Source organism: Jaculus jaculus, chromosome 5 (assembly GCF_020740685.1).
Source record: "Jaculus jaculus isolate mJacJac1 chromosome 5, mJacJac1.mat.Y.cur, whole genome shotgun sequence".
Taxonomy (NCBI): Eukaryota; Metazoa; Chordata; class Mammalia; order Rodentia; family Dipodidae; genus Jaculus; species Jaculus jaculus.
In genome coordinates, this window is record NC_059106.1 from 91,712,207 (window position 1) to 91,725,539 (window position 13,333).

At 41.5% G+C, this 13,333-nt stretch overlaps 1 protein-coding gene across 6 annotated transcripts in view; it reads right to left on the minus strand.

The window, feature by feature from the left end:
• The window catches only part of Il12rb2 (interleukin 12 receptor subunit beta 2), an 87,635-nt gene that overhangs the window by 64,376 nt on the left and 9,926 nt on the right, over positions 1-13,333 (minus strand). For 2 of the 6 annotated variants that reach the window (XM_004663180.2, XM_045148664.1), the window contains exons 2-6: positions 13,169-13,278; positions 9,831-10,118; positions 7,241-7,355; positions 5,475-5,659; positions 1,769-1,911 (exon numbers count right to left, since the gene is read on the minus strand). In XM_004663180.2, the coding sequence (XP_004663237.2) occupies positions 1,769-1,911; positions 5,475-5,659; positions 7,241-7,355; positions 9,831-10,118; positions 13,169-13,244 (807 nt within the window). In that variant the 5' untranslated portion in view covers positions 13,245-13,278. Of the gene's footprint in view, positions 1-1,768; positions 1,912-5,474; positions 5,660-7,236; positions 7,356-9,830; positions 10,119-13,168; positions 13,279-13,333 lie in introns of those variants that run through there. The other 4 variants (XM_045148665.1, XM_045148667.1, XM_045148666.1 and 1 more) reach the window with 4 other exon arrangements.

The window sequence follows — 13,333 nt, forward strand, 5'->3', positions numbered from 1 at the left end:
ACAGTGTGTAATGACATGTCAGGGAAATAAGCAGCTCCATGGCCTCAAACAGTAAGCATTTTCATGTGCTGGGGGTTTCATGCCCTTCTAGCCATCTTAAAGCATGTGTGGTATGTAATCACCTTTCTGTGCTAAGGAAGAACCCAAAGTAATTCCTCCAAGTAGCTGTGTTTTGACCCCACTTGTCAAACTTCCTGTCTCTCTTCCCTACCCATCCTGGTCTATAATGACAAAGACTACGTGTTCTTACTTGTGGGAATTAACAAGTCACTCTTGTAAAAGAATGGAATGGAATAGAACAGAGAAGATGCTTAAGAGTGCCTATTAGTAGTAAATCAATATAAAAGGGAGGTGTACAGTGGTACAATGTGAGCTTAGCATATACAAGCCATGGGTTTTACCACTAGCATGTATGTGCACATGTATACACACATACACACAAAGCATAAGTAATTGAACATAAAAAAGAGAATCTAGAAATATTATCTTTTACTTCTTCGCATTTATCATTCAAGAAGAAATGCTAGTTGTTGAAAACATGATTTAATCTAAGATGACAGGTTCTCATTAAAACAAATACAATGCCAGGTGTGATGGTGCTTGCCTTTAATCCCAGCACTTGGAGGCAGAAGTAGAAGGATTGCCATGAGTTTAAGGCCATCCTGAGACTACAGAGTGAATTTCAGGTCAGCCTGAGCTAGAGCAAGACCCTACCTTAGAAAACAAAAAAACAAAAACAAACAAACAAAACACTCTTGGGATTAAGACTCCATCTGTTATCTATTAAGAGTCCCAGGGGAATGATGAAATCAGAGTGAGTAGAGGTTGAAAACTATTCATTTCTTCCTTTTTCTGAGACAGAGTGTCTCCATGTAGCTCAGGCTGGCCTGGAACTCTGGATCCTCTGCCTCAGCCTCCCAAATGCTGGGATTATAGTATGTGTCACCACATCTGGCCAAAATCAAGCAGTTTTCCAAACAACTTACAGAAGGTTCTATATACCAGACATTCATTTTTACTTAGATATAGTTAGCATATAATGAATATTTTAACATAGACAAAGAGCTGGTTTCATCACACATTTAGTTATAGATCTTTGCATATCAATTATTCCTGAAACAAACCCTTTGTTGTTATAATAGGCCACTGAACTTTACAAAAGTAAGGACTCATAACCAAATTCTTTTATTACAGAAATATAAAGCCTAATATATTAAACTGTAGATCTTTTCTTGAGAATATTTAATTCCACATAAATCTTTGTGAGTATTTCCTCGTTTCTGTTTTAAATATGTTTCTTAAAATATGTTAAAAGTAATAATGAGGCATCAAGATAGAAGAATAAACAGAAACTAATTCTTTCCTTAAAAATTGTACAAAATTAAAATTGGATTATAAATGCCTGTGGCTTTAAAATTTTCAGAATCAAGAATCAAAAATAATGGAAGTGTACCTGACTTTCCAATAGATTTCTAATGTGTATCTCCAGTTTAAATAGTCTTAAATATCATATTCTGCTGATATTATAGCAGCAATATTAAGAGCCCTGAATAGTTTTCCTCTCCTTGTAAAAATCATTACCAGCTAGGCATGGTGACACACCTTTAATCCCAGTACTTGGGAGGCAGAGGAAAAGAGAATCTCTGTGAGTTCAAGGGAACCCTGAGACTACATAGTGAGTTCCAGATCAGCCTGGGCTAGAGTGAGACCCTACCTTGAAAAACAAAAAACAAAACAAAACAAAAAAAACAAAAAAAAAGATCATTACCATATTCCAGGACCTGCTGTTATGAGGCCGGTATCTAAGCCGATTAAGCAGCACCTGTTGCTCATCTTTCCACTGAATGGAACATCTGCTCACAGAAGCGTTTAGGAAGTTGACTTTTATATCCCATGGAGGAAGAGGCCTCACTGGCAACCAGAACAAACCAGAAAAGGTGATTCAGCCTCCATGATTAAAGAGTGCCCTGTGTACTGACACAAACTCATTAAAATGTTGGTTCCCATTATCAAATCACTAAAATAATTCCCCTTAATCCAACCTCATGTTTACCACATGTGGTAGTTTGAATAGATGGCCGTCAATATATTCAGCGTTTTGTGCTGGAGAGATGGCTTAGCGGTTAAGCGCTTGCCTGTGAAGCCTAAGGTCTCCGGTTTGAGGCTCGGTTCCCCAGGTCTCACATTAGCCAGATGCACAAGGGGGCGCACACATCTGGAGTTCGTTTGCAGAGGCTGGAAGCCCTGGCACGCCCATTTTCTCTCTCTCCCTCTATCTGTCTTTCTCTCTGTGTCTGTTGCTCTCAAATAAATAAATAAAAAATTAAAAAAAAAATTATAAAAAAATATATATTCAGTGTTTTATTAGTTTGTAGTTTGGATCTGCAGCCACCTGGCTGGAGGAGGTGTCACTGGGCAGATATTAAGGTGTGGTGGCAGGTTTAAAATTCCAGTCTAAAAATATACAAAGTGCCTAGTTCCACCTGGAGTTCCTGAAGTGTGCCGCATGACTTTTGGCATGTGGCTTCTCTCTTTCTCTCTGCTTGGCCCTTCTTCTGCCATTATGAAACTTCCCCTGGATCTGTAAGCTTCAATAAATATCTCTTCCTTCCTAACTGTGCCTGGTCTGGAAGTTCATCTCAGTGAATGTAAAGCTGTCTGCTACAGAAATTGATACGAGGAGTGGGGTGAGATAAATTTGACCATGTAGATTTTAGTCTTTTGGAACTTTTGTTTTGGAAGAATGGGCATAGACTTGGTACTTACAACTGAAGATGCCTTCTGGAGCATTAAGCCATTCTGATGAGAGTTTGAGAATGCTAAGTGGAGACAATATTGAACTTTGAGACTTGGCTTATGCACTTTCTAATAGGAAGGAAAGACTGCAGAGGACTTTATTGGAACTGGTATAAGGGCTGGCTGCTTTATGCTGCCCAGGCCCAGAGAGTTTGACCAAGGTTAAATTTGTAATGGACTGATATGCTTGGCTAAAGATATTGGACTGAGAGATTTAAGATTTTAAGTAGGAAAACCTCAAGCAAGTTAAAATTTGAGACTAGTTTTAGGTTGCTGAAGCTGCTATTGTGGAACACATTAGCATTTTTAAGGAAGATGACCCAACTGATTTACATTAAAGCAATGGGGAAGATGCCTGTAAAAAGGTTATGATGGAAATATAAACTCTTTTGGAAAGAGCTGACTAGAGAAGAAACCTGCTTTTCAATGTTATGATTTATTTCATCCCTGAATTAAGAATATGGCTGTGTCTTGCAAACTTGGTATTAGTATTAAAAACAAAAAAATTCATGGAGTGGTCAAGAAGTACACACATAGTTCCAAATGCCACTGCTGAAATATGGCATGAGGCAGGGCATAATGACCCTGATAAGCTTGCAAAGCCATTTAAAGATGGACCATGGTTTACATGGAGACCTAAAGATATTTTAGATATAGGGCTGTGTAAGGGCTACCATGGAGGTAGTTAGCTAAAGATGAAAGCTTCCCCTGGCTACATAGCTCAGCTGGAGGGGCAGAATTAAAAAACATCCAGAGACTCTTGGTCACTGATTATAATCAGACTTAAACTGAAGAAGTTTAATAATTGCTTAATGGTGGTTAAGTTTATGTTGTTCTAGTCTCTCCTTGCTATGCCTTATACCAGTTGAAACTGTTTACTCTATGTCTTTATATGTTAAAAGTATATATCTTGTTTGATTTCACAAGACTCACAGTTAAGAGACAATCTTAAATCTCAGATGAGACTTGGGACTTTGGAACTATTTTAAGTTGGTAAAGACTTGGTGATCTTTAAAACGGGACCGAGTCCAATTTACAGTGTGAGATGGTTTTGAATCTATTGGAGGCCAGGGGTGGAATGTGGTAGTTTGAATATATGGCCTCCAATATATTCAGTGTTTTATTAGTTTGTAGTTTGGATCTGCAGCCACCTGCCTAGAGGAGGTGTCACTGGGTGGATCTTAAGGTGGTGGGTTTAAATTCCAATCTAAAAATATTCAAAGTGCCTAGTTCCACCTGGAGTTCCTAAAGTGTGTTATGTGGCTTTTGGCATTTGGTCTCTCTCTCTCTCTCTCTCTCTCTCTCCCCCCCCCCCCCCGGCTCTTCTTCTGCCATTATGAAACTTCCCCTGGATCTGTAAGCTTCAGTAAATATCCCTTCCTCCATAACTGTGCCTGGTCTAGAAGTTCATCTCAATGAACCTAAAGCTATTTACTGCACCTCATAACAAATGTGTTGATACCACTTAATACTAAGATTTAAAGAAAATCATTGACTGGTAGGGGCTATCACCTCAAGACAGGAAATGGTGGGAAAACTCATAGCAAAGGGAAAATGGAGGAAAAACAAAAAGTAATAAATGGAGGGAAAGAAGGTAGCTCAGAGCAGAACAATGTACGAAGGATGGAAGATGGGCTGGAGAGAAGAGTGTACAACAAACGCCTGTGAATAGACTCCTGGTCGGTAGCATGTATGCAAAGAGCTGCTGCAAGGAAGGGAGAGATACACGGTACAAGGTGGGAACTTCAGGCAGGCCTAAAACCCAGGGATGCTTGAGATTGGCCTCTGACTCAGCTAGGCCATTTCTACTGCTCACACATGGCAGAGGCAGAGCTGAGTATGCTCAGAGCTGACACATTGTATTAGCACATTGCACGCATAGTTTACACCTGTCAGCAAAGCCCAGCAGCCCACATCTGAAAGTGGCATGGCTACTGGGGAGAAAGGTCACCTCTGCTGAGAGGGGCCTGCACTGTATTTCTTTATTTATTTATACACAGGAGAGGGAGAGAAGAGGAGAGGAGACAGGACTCACCAGGGCACCTTGCTACTGTGAGCACATTCTAGATGCATGTGCCACTTACATGGGTACTGGGTATTTGAACCTGGGCCAAATCTGGGCCAGGAGGCTTTGCAAGCAAGTGCCTTTAACCTCTCAGCCATTTCTCTAGCCCTACCCTGAATTTCTTTTCTTTTCTTTTTTCTTTTTTCTTTTTTTTGTTTTTTTGAGGTAGGGTCTCACTCTAGCCTAGGCTGACCTGGAATTCACTATGGAGTCTCAGGGTGGCCTCAAACTCATGGCGATCCTCCTATCTCTGTCTCCTGAGTGCTGGGATTAAAGGCATGTGCCACCACACCCGGCTACACTGAATTTCTTGCATGACTTCCTAGAACCCTTTCTTCAGTCAGGGGCATCACTGGCAGCGAGTGTCTTTATGGGAAGAACTCAGGACCTTTTATTTTTCTAAGAGTAAAACTGAAGAACCCATTCTGTAGAGTCATTCTGTGTGGCCACACACTTTTCACTTGTGTCTTCTATCTTTTGTCTACACCTACTGATGACTTTCCCACAACTTTTGTCTCTTTTAAGATAATGACACACAGAAGATTTCCCTGGGTTTTAAAATAATCTTCATGTGCCAAATGAATGGTAAGTATGAAGTCCAAATAAACTTTACCTATGTCCAAGAATGTGAACGTCAACGGAATTGAAGAAGAGCTGCCCAGACTGTTTTTGGCAATTGTCTTGGCTGTGAACTGAGATCCTGGTATTTCAGGAGTTAGGTTGATTTCAAGGTCTAAATGACTACAGTAATGATCACTGCATCGCTTCTGCCAGCTTACATTTTTCGGTCCAGTTAACCTGTAACCAAACCACAACTGTGTTTAGGAAAAAACTTTAAATGTTGCTTTCTTCATTTAGAACAAAATAACAAAAGTTTCAAACTGGCTATTCTAGACAGTTTTTAAAAGTCAATATATTTTTCAAATATTTTAATTATATTTATTTATTTATTTGACAGAGAAAGAGGGAGAGAGAGAGAGATAATGGGTGCACCAGGGTCTCCATCCACTGTAAACGAATTCTAGATGCTTGTGCTCCCCTGTGCATCTGGCTAACGTGGGTCCTGGGGAATCGAACCTGGGTCCTTTGGCTTTGCAGGCAAATGCCTTAACTGCTAAGCCATTCCTATAGCCCAAAAGTCTATATATATACATTTACTAGAAGATATAACAGATCATTTTTGTATCTTATTCTCATAAATAGGACCATATTTCTCCCTCCTTCTCCCTTCATCTTTTTTGGTACAACTGAGCCTTTTTTTTTTAAACCTTTCTTTTTAATTTTGTTTGTTTCTTTTTATTTATTTATTTGAGAGTGACAGACAGAGAAAGAGGCAGAAGGAGAGACAGAATGGGTGCTCCAGGGCCTCCAGCCACTGCAAAGTAACACCAGATGCATGGGCCCCCTTGTGCATCTGGCTAACATGGGTCCTGGGGAATCAAGCCTGGAACCAGGGTCCTTAGGCTTCATAGGCAAGCGCTTAACTGCTAAGCCATCTCTCCAGTGTCCCCACTTTAAAATGTTCATATAGAAGAGTAATTATGCCTACATGGCCCCAGTTCCCCAGATCCTGGCAATCATCTTGGTTCCCTGGGCTGTTCCAATCTCAATTCAATGGCTTTGTGGGCACCATGGCTTCCACTGAACAAAAGTATGATATGAGCTCCCAGTGCAGTGGTGACAAGACCATAACCCTGGGCCCCACTGCCTTTCCCATCTTCTGCTCACTTAAGCACAGTGCAAATCAGTTAGCACTGTGATGGGATTATGGGAATCTCCCCAAACCTTCTTGTCCTGGGAATGTTCACATCAGCCAACTGTTTTCAAAAAGATTTCTTCTAGCCAGGTGGGGTGGCTCATGCCTTTAATCCCAGCACTCGGGAAGCAGAGGTAGGAGGATCACCATGACTTTGAGGCCACCCTGAAACTTCATAGTGAATTCCCAGTCAGCCTGGCCTACAGTGACAGTGAGACCCTACCTCAAAAAACAAAAAACAAAAAATATTTCTTCTAAACTAATAGAAAGATATGATATGGAAGATTCTGTTTATAAATCACAACCTACAAGAATGTGCAACCGCTAGAGACTGGGATTTTGTGCAGCCAACTTAACCTGAGAGCAAGAAGGCCACTTTCCCCTGGGTCCTGGATGACCCAGAGACAAATTGGAGTTAGAATGCAGGAGCAAGGTAGCAAATTTCACATGCAGATAATGGAATCAATTTTCACTGGTGAACACCAGAAGTTTAAAAAGAATTTGATTATCTAGAGAAGTAGCCATTGCTATTTCTCCCGATGAAAGACAGACCGATTAGACACTGCTAACAGCCATGCAAGAGAAGACATGCAAGACGATCACAAAAATGGTCTCTTACTCACTGTAATGTGTACTCGGTGTACAGATGAGTGTCTCGTCCTCTGTCCCAGGTGCAGGCCACAGTCCCATGCTCTCCCTTCTGTACACAAGATAGGTTTTGAGGCTGCTCTGGAACAACTTAGAAAAAGATCCAGACTTCATAGTTGAAATAGTATGTAGGAGATACTTCAACTGCATTGTTAATTATTTGCCAACAAATTGTTAACACTTTCCCCAAGTCCCACAAATCCAGATAAAACCATATTCCCAAATACAGATTTGCTCCTAAGGCATAAGTTTTTTCTAATAACTGTAGTAATAGTGGTGAATATTAGTCACTTGGTATATCCCAAACTTTATGCTATATGTTTTATGTGCAGTTCTACACAATTGGACATTAAAGCATGCCATTGTTATCATTTTATCAACAGAAGAAACCAGGCTGGGGGGATGGCTCAGCAGTTAATGTGCTTGCTTGCAGGGCCTGCTGGCCTAGGTTTGATTCCCCAGTACCTATGTAAAGCCAGATGCATAAAGTGGCACATGTGTCTAAAGTTTGTGTACAGTGACAGGAAACCCTGGTGTCCCCATACTGTCTCCCTCCTTCAAAATAAATTAAAAAAAATACTTTTCTTTTTCTTTTTAATTTTTGGTTTTTCAAGGTAGGGTCTCACTGTAGTTCAGGCTGACCTGGAATTCACTATGTAGTCTCAGGGTGGCCTAGACTTGTGGTGATCCTTCTACATCTGCCTCCCAAGTGCTGGGATTAAAGGTGTGCACCACCACGCCCAGCTAACAATACTTTAAAAAAAATATTTTATTTTGATTTATTTGAGAGAGAGAGATACAGAAATAGGCAGGGAGGGAGGGAGGGAGGGAGGGAGGGGGGGGGAGGAAGAGAGAAAGAGGGAGATGGGAGCGCCAGGGCTTCCAATCATTGCAAACGAATTTCAGATGCATGCGCCCCTTGTGCATCTGGCTTAAGTGGGTCCTTTGGCTTTGCAGGCAAGCACCTTATTGGCTAAGTCATTTTTCCAGCCCAACAATACTATTTTTTTTTTTTTTTTTTTTGGTTTTTCGAGGTAGGGTCTCACTCTAGCCTAAGCTGACCTGGAATTCTCTGTGTAGTCTCAGGGTGGCCTCAAACTCTCAGCAATCCTTCTATCTCTGCCTCCTGAATGCTGGGATTAAAGGTGTGCACCACCATGCCCAGTTTACAATCCGTTTTTTAAAAGAAGAAACAAAGAATTAGTTAACTACAACATTATGAAGTGCAGAATCAGGGCTCCAGCCCTGTGTCTGATAAGTCTAAGCCTCTTACCCTAGATTCTCTCATTCTTCCTGAAAGGTGGAATCCACTGCCCTGACAATGATGAGTTAACGTTATTAGAGTGATGCCAGTTCAATATTAAAAACTCTTAAGACAGGTGTGGTGGCACACACTTGTAATTACAGCCTTCAGGAGATTGAGGCAAGTGGATTGCGAGTCTAAGGACAACTTGATTACACAGTGAGACCCTGTCTGAAAAACAAATAAGATCAAACAAAAAAAAAAAAATTGCCAACCCCACCTACAAATTTCTTTAAAAATTAGAGACTGTGCCTCTCTCTTCCCATCTGTGGGAAGGCTGAGAGCAAATTGGGCCCATCAGCTTACCCCTAGCACCCTTCCCTTCCCCTCCTCCAAAGACTGACACTTCTGCTTTTGGAGCCAGGGTCCCAAGTGTGAATGACTGTTCATTCCCCTCCCCAAGTGGTCATTTTTTCCACTGTTGGTGCCAGGGCCCTGTGCATGAGTTTAGTCAACCCAGCTTATCCCTGGTGTCCTTTCTCCTTCCCTCCCTGTATGGCCAACATTTCCACCAGCATGGCTGAGGTCCTGTACATGGGCTTGGGCACAGCTGAACTGAGATCACCTCCCCCATCCATGAAGCAGCACCAACACCTCCAAGACTGAACTGCAAGCAGCACAGAGCGAGGCAAAGGCCGGTGAGCACAGGGAAACACTGAGCGCCGTGCCAAGCACTCACGTAACACAGCTGTGCCAGAAAGACCTGACCAATGCACTACTCCAGCCGGGTCTCAATGCAAAACTGGAAACACAAAAAACTAATCCAAGTGCTCAGAAGGCTGAGGTAGTAGGACTGCTGTGAATTCAAAACCAGTTTAGGTTACAATCCCTGCCTCAAAAAGAGAAGAAGAGAGAAGAAAGAAAAAGGAATGAAGAAGTGGAGGAGATTGTGAAGGAGGAGAAAGAAGAGGAAGAAGAAGGAGAAGAAGAGGAGTATTCATTTACACTGTCGACACCTGGAAATGATACCACATAAATATGAGACATTTAACATAAATATGAGATATTGGTCTGGTAATGTGGGAGAATTTTCCTGGATTAAACAGTCAGGTCTTCCATGGGTAAGGAAGGTAAGAATCAATGGTTTTGATAAACAACAACAACAAAACAAAACATATATTTTATCTCTAGTCGAGGCACAGAATGGAAGCTGGAGGTGTGCGAGAAGTGAAAGCACTCTCCCATGTGTTTAAGTTTTTGTTTAACACATGACAAGCACCAAAGGCTTACCACTTGTTAGGAATTCAGAAAGGATTGCTCACCACCAACTGAGATCTCTACCCCACACACTGTAATCTCATCTCCATGGGCACAGGCCATCTTGCAGACAAACAAGGTTGTACCAAGGGGAAGGTCTGTGACTTGAGCAGTGAAAGAACGGCCACGGTGAGAATACATTGTTTGGTTGAACTTGTAGAGAACCAACTTGTTAGATCTGGAACAATGCCAAAAGCCTTGGTTTGGCTTTAAGGAGCAGGAGATATTGACAGCTGATCCGAGTGAAATCACACGGGCAGGTTTCACGGTCACCTCTCCTCTCTTACACACATCTGCAGCAAAATACAAAAGCAGATGGAAGGAAGGCATCCAATTCAAGATGGAAGATGTCTGCAATTCCCAAAGCTAACCAGCGCTGCTCTGGCAGCACTCGGGAGGCTCAGGGGCAGAAGGCTGCTGTGCTAATGTCTGAATTGTGTCCTGCTCAAGGCGGTCAGGCATTGCTCTTAACCATAAACAGGAAAACAATGAGGAGGTTGAAAGAACAGTCAAGAGCACAGTTACAGGACCTTTCAAATGACTCTCAGGTATGTAGATTTCCCACCACACTACTAAAAAGGGCTTTCCAGAATGAATCACATTTGTCTCCTCATCACTGTGATTTACAATACTTATTTCAGTACTCATACCCAAGAGAAAGAAAAGACAGTTTTGAAACAATACTACAATTTTTTTTTGGGGGGGGGAACATTTAGGAATAGTTTCTTCTCTTGCTATATTAGGTTAAATATATGTAATCTGTAACATCATCTTGTAATAAAGAGAAACTAATCAAAGCTCAATTGTAATTGACATCAAGGATAAAAATTAAAGAGCCTGGTATACTTCTGCACACCTTTACTCCCAATACCTGGGCGGCTGAGGAATGGGGATCATGAGTTGAAGGCCAGACTTGGCTACACAGTGAGTGAGACCAAGTACACTAAAAAAAAAAAAAAAGAAGGAAATTTGGTCTTATAATCTATATTTTGTTATTTCTTCAAGATGCAGGGCCCTGGGGCGATATAGCTGATATAAATTATATGCATGAATTCTTCTCATTGGAAGACTGCACCATATTGGTTACTTTATCTTAATGCTACATAAAGCTTTCATTTAAGAGAGTTTCCCTTTGGAAGCTTCCATTAACAAGCTTTAGTGAAAATATACTCATAAATATGAATCCACTCTCAATTTTCAGATGTAATATAAGCCACCACTGAAAATTTAAGTTGTGGTAATTGGATCAACTACCATCACCAAGAATTGGCAAAAATGATATTTACATAAAGAAAATACTGAAAATTCTTTAAACATTGCCATTTTTTGGGGGGGGGGGGTTGAAGTAGAGTCTCACTATATCCCAGGCTGACCCGGAAATCACTGTGTAGTCTCAGGGTGGCCTAGAACTCACAGCCATCCTCCTACCTCTGCTTCCCGAGTGCTGGGATTAAAGGTGCACACCACCATGCCTGGCAAACATTGCCATTTTTATTTTCAAAGTTAAAATGGAATCTCCCTCTCTGTTTTTAATTATGTTTGGTCTCAGTTTCTTTGATCTTTGATTCTAATAGGCCATAAGGCAAAAAACAAACTCTTAACATACACATAAAAAAATGAAAATGAAGCCACAGTGGCTATGCATTTGAAAGAGAGGGTGGAGGGAAAATTGCTATATAGAGAGAATGGGCATGCCAGGACCTCTAGCCACTGAAAACAAACTTTAGATGCACGCACCACTTTGTACATCTGGCTTATGCAGTCAAATGCTCTGCCCCTGAGCTATAGCCCCCATACATCTGGCTTATGTAGGTACTGGGGAATCAAACCTTGGTCCCCAGACTTCACAGGTAAGCACCTTAACTGCTAAGCCATCTCTCCAGACCATAATAGTCTTTCAGCATAGCTGAATTCACTCATGAGCACTCCTCTGCTAAAATGGACTTTAAAAAATATTTTATTTACTTATTGGAGGGAGGGAGAGAGAGAGCGAGAAAGAGGCAGATAGAGAGAATAGGCACACCAGGGCCTCCAGCCACTGCGCATCAACTTCATATGCATGCGTCACCTTCTTCATTTGGCTTACATGGGCCCTGGGGGAATCAAACCTGAGTCCTTAGGCCTCACAGGCAAGCACCTTAATTGCTAAGCCATCTCTCCAGCCCCTAAAATGCACTGTTAATGTAAAATTTGTATTGATTCTGCTTCTCTGGGCTTTCTAGTTAATTTCTTGAGAGAAAAATATAACATTAGATCTTTATATTAACCCAATCCATTCAATAAAATAATACTGGTTATAGACATAGAAACAGACATTCATTTCAATAACAAAAGATTGACCACAAAAAGCCTTTGGGGAGGCTGGAGAGAGGGCTTTGTGGTTAAGATATCCCCATAAAGCCAGATACACCAGGGGGCGCATGCATCTGGAGTTCGTTTGCAGTGGTTGGAGGCATTGGCATGCCCATTTTCTCTCTCTCTATCTGCCTTTCTCTCAAATAAATAAAATATATTTTTAATTTTTTCATTTATTTATTAGAGAGAGAGAGAAGGACACAGAAAGAGGCAGATAGAGAATGAGCATGTCAGGCCTCCAACCACTGCAAACAAACTCCAGATGCATGTGCTCCCTGGTGCATATGGCTTATGTGGGTCCTGGGAGTTAAACCTGGGTCCTTTGACTTTGCAGGCAAATGTCTTAACTGCTAAGCCATCTCTAGCCAGTAAAATATCTTTTTTTAAAATAAGTTTTGTTTATTTTTATTTACTTATTTGAGAGCGACAGAGAGAAGGAGTCAGAGAAACAGAAAGAGAGAGAATGGGTGCGCCAGGGCCTACAGCCACTGCAAATGAACTCCAGATGCGTGTGCCCCCTTGTGCATCTGGCTAATGTGGGTCCTGGGGAATCTAACCTTGAATCAGGGTCCTTAGGCTTCACGGACAAGCGCTTAACTGCTAAGCCATCTCTCCAGCCCCCATAAAATACCTTTTTGTTTTTTTTTTAAATTATTTATTTATTTATTTGAGAGCGACAGACACAGAGAGAAAGACAGATAGAGGGAGAGAGAGAGAATGGGCGCGCCAGGGCTTCCAGCCTCTGCAAACGAACTCCAGACGCGTGCGCCCCCTTGTGCATCTGGCTAACGTGGGACCTGGGGAACCGAGCCTCGAACCGGGGTCCTTAGGCTTCACAGGCAAGCACTTAACCGCTAAGCCATCTCTCCAGCCCCTAAAATACCTTTTTAAAAAGCACTTGAAACAAGATCACAGATAGATGATCCATCTATATCTGAGAATTTAAACTGCAAATTCTTCCACAGATTAGCTCATAGATATATCTTACCGATTTCTGCTTTAATCAACAGCCACATGGTTAAAAACGTAAGTGCCAATGAGCATTCTCTAACAGCATGTGCCATGAACAGTCAACTCTTGAAAGCAGTCTGATCTTCCCTTGTAAAAGAAGACAAATTCATTGATGTGAAGTACATTCAGAAAATGCCAGAAT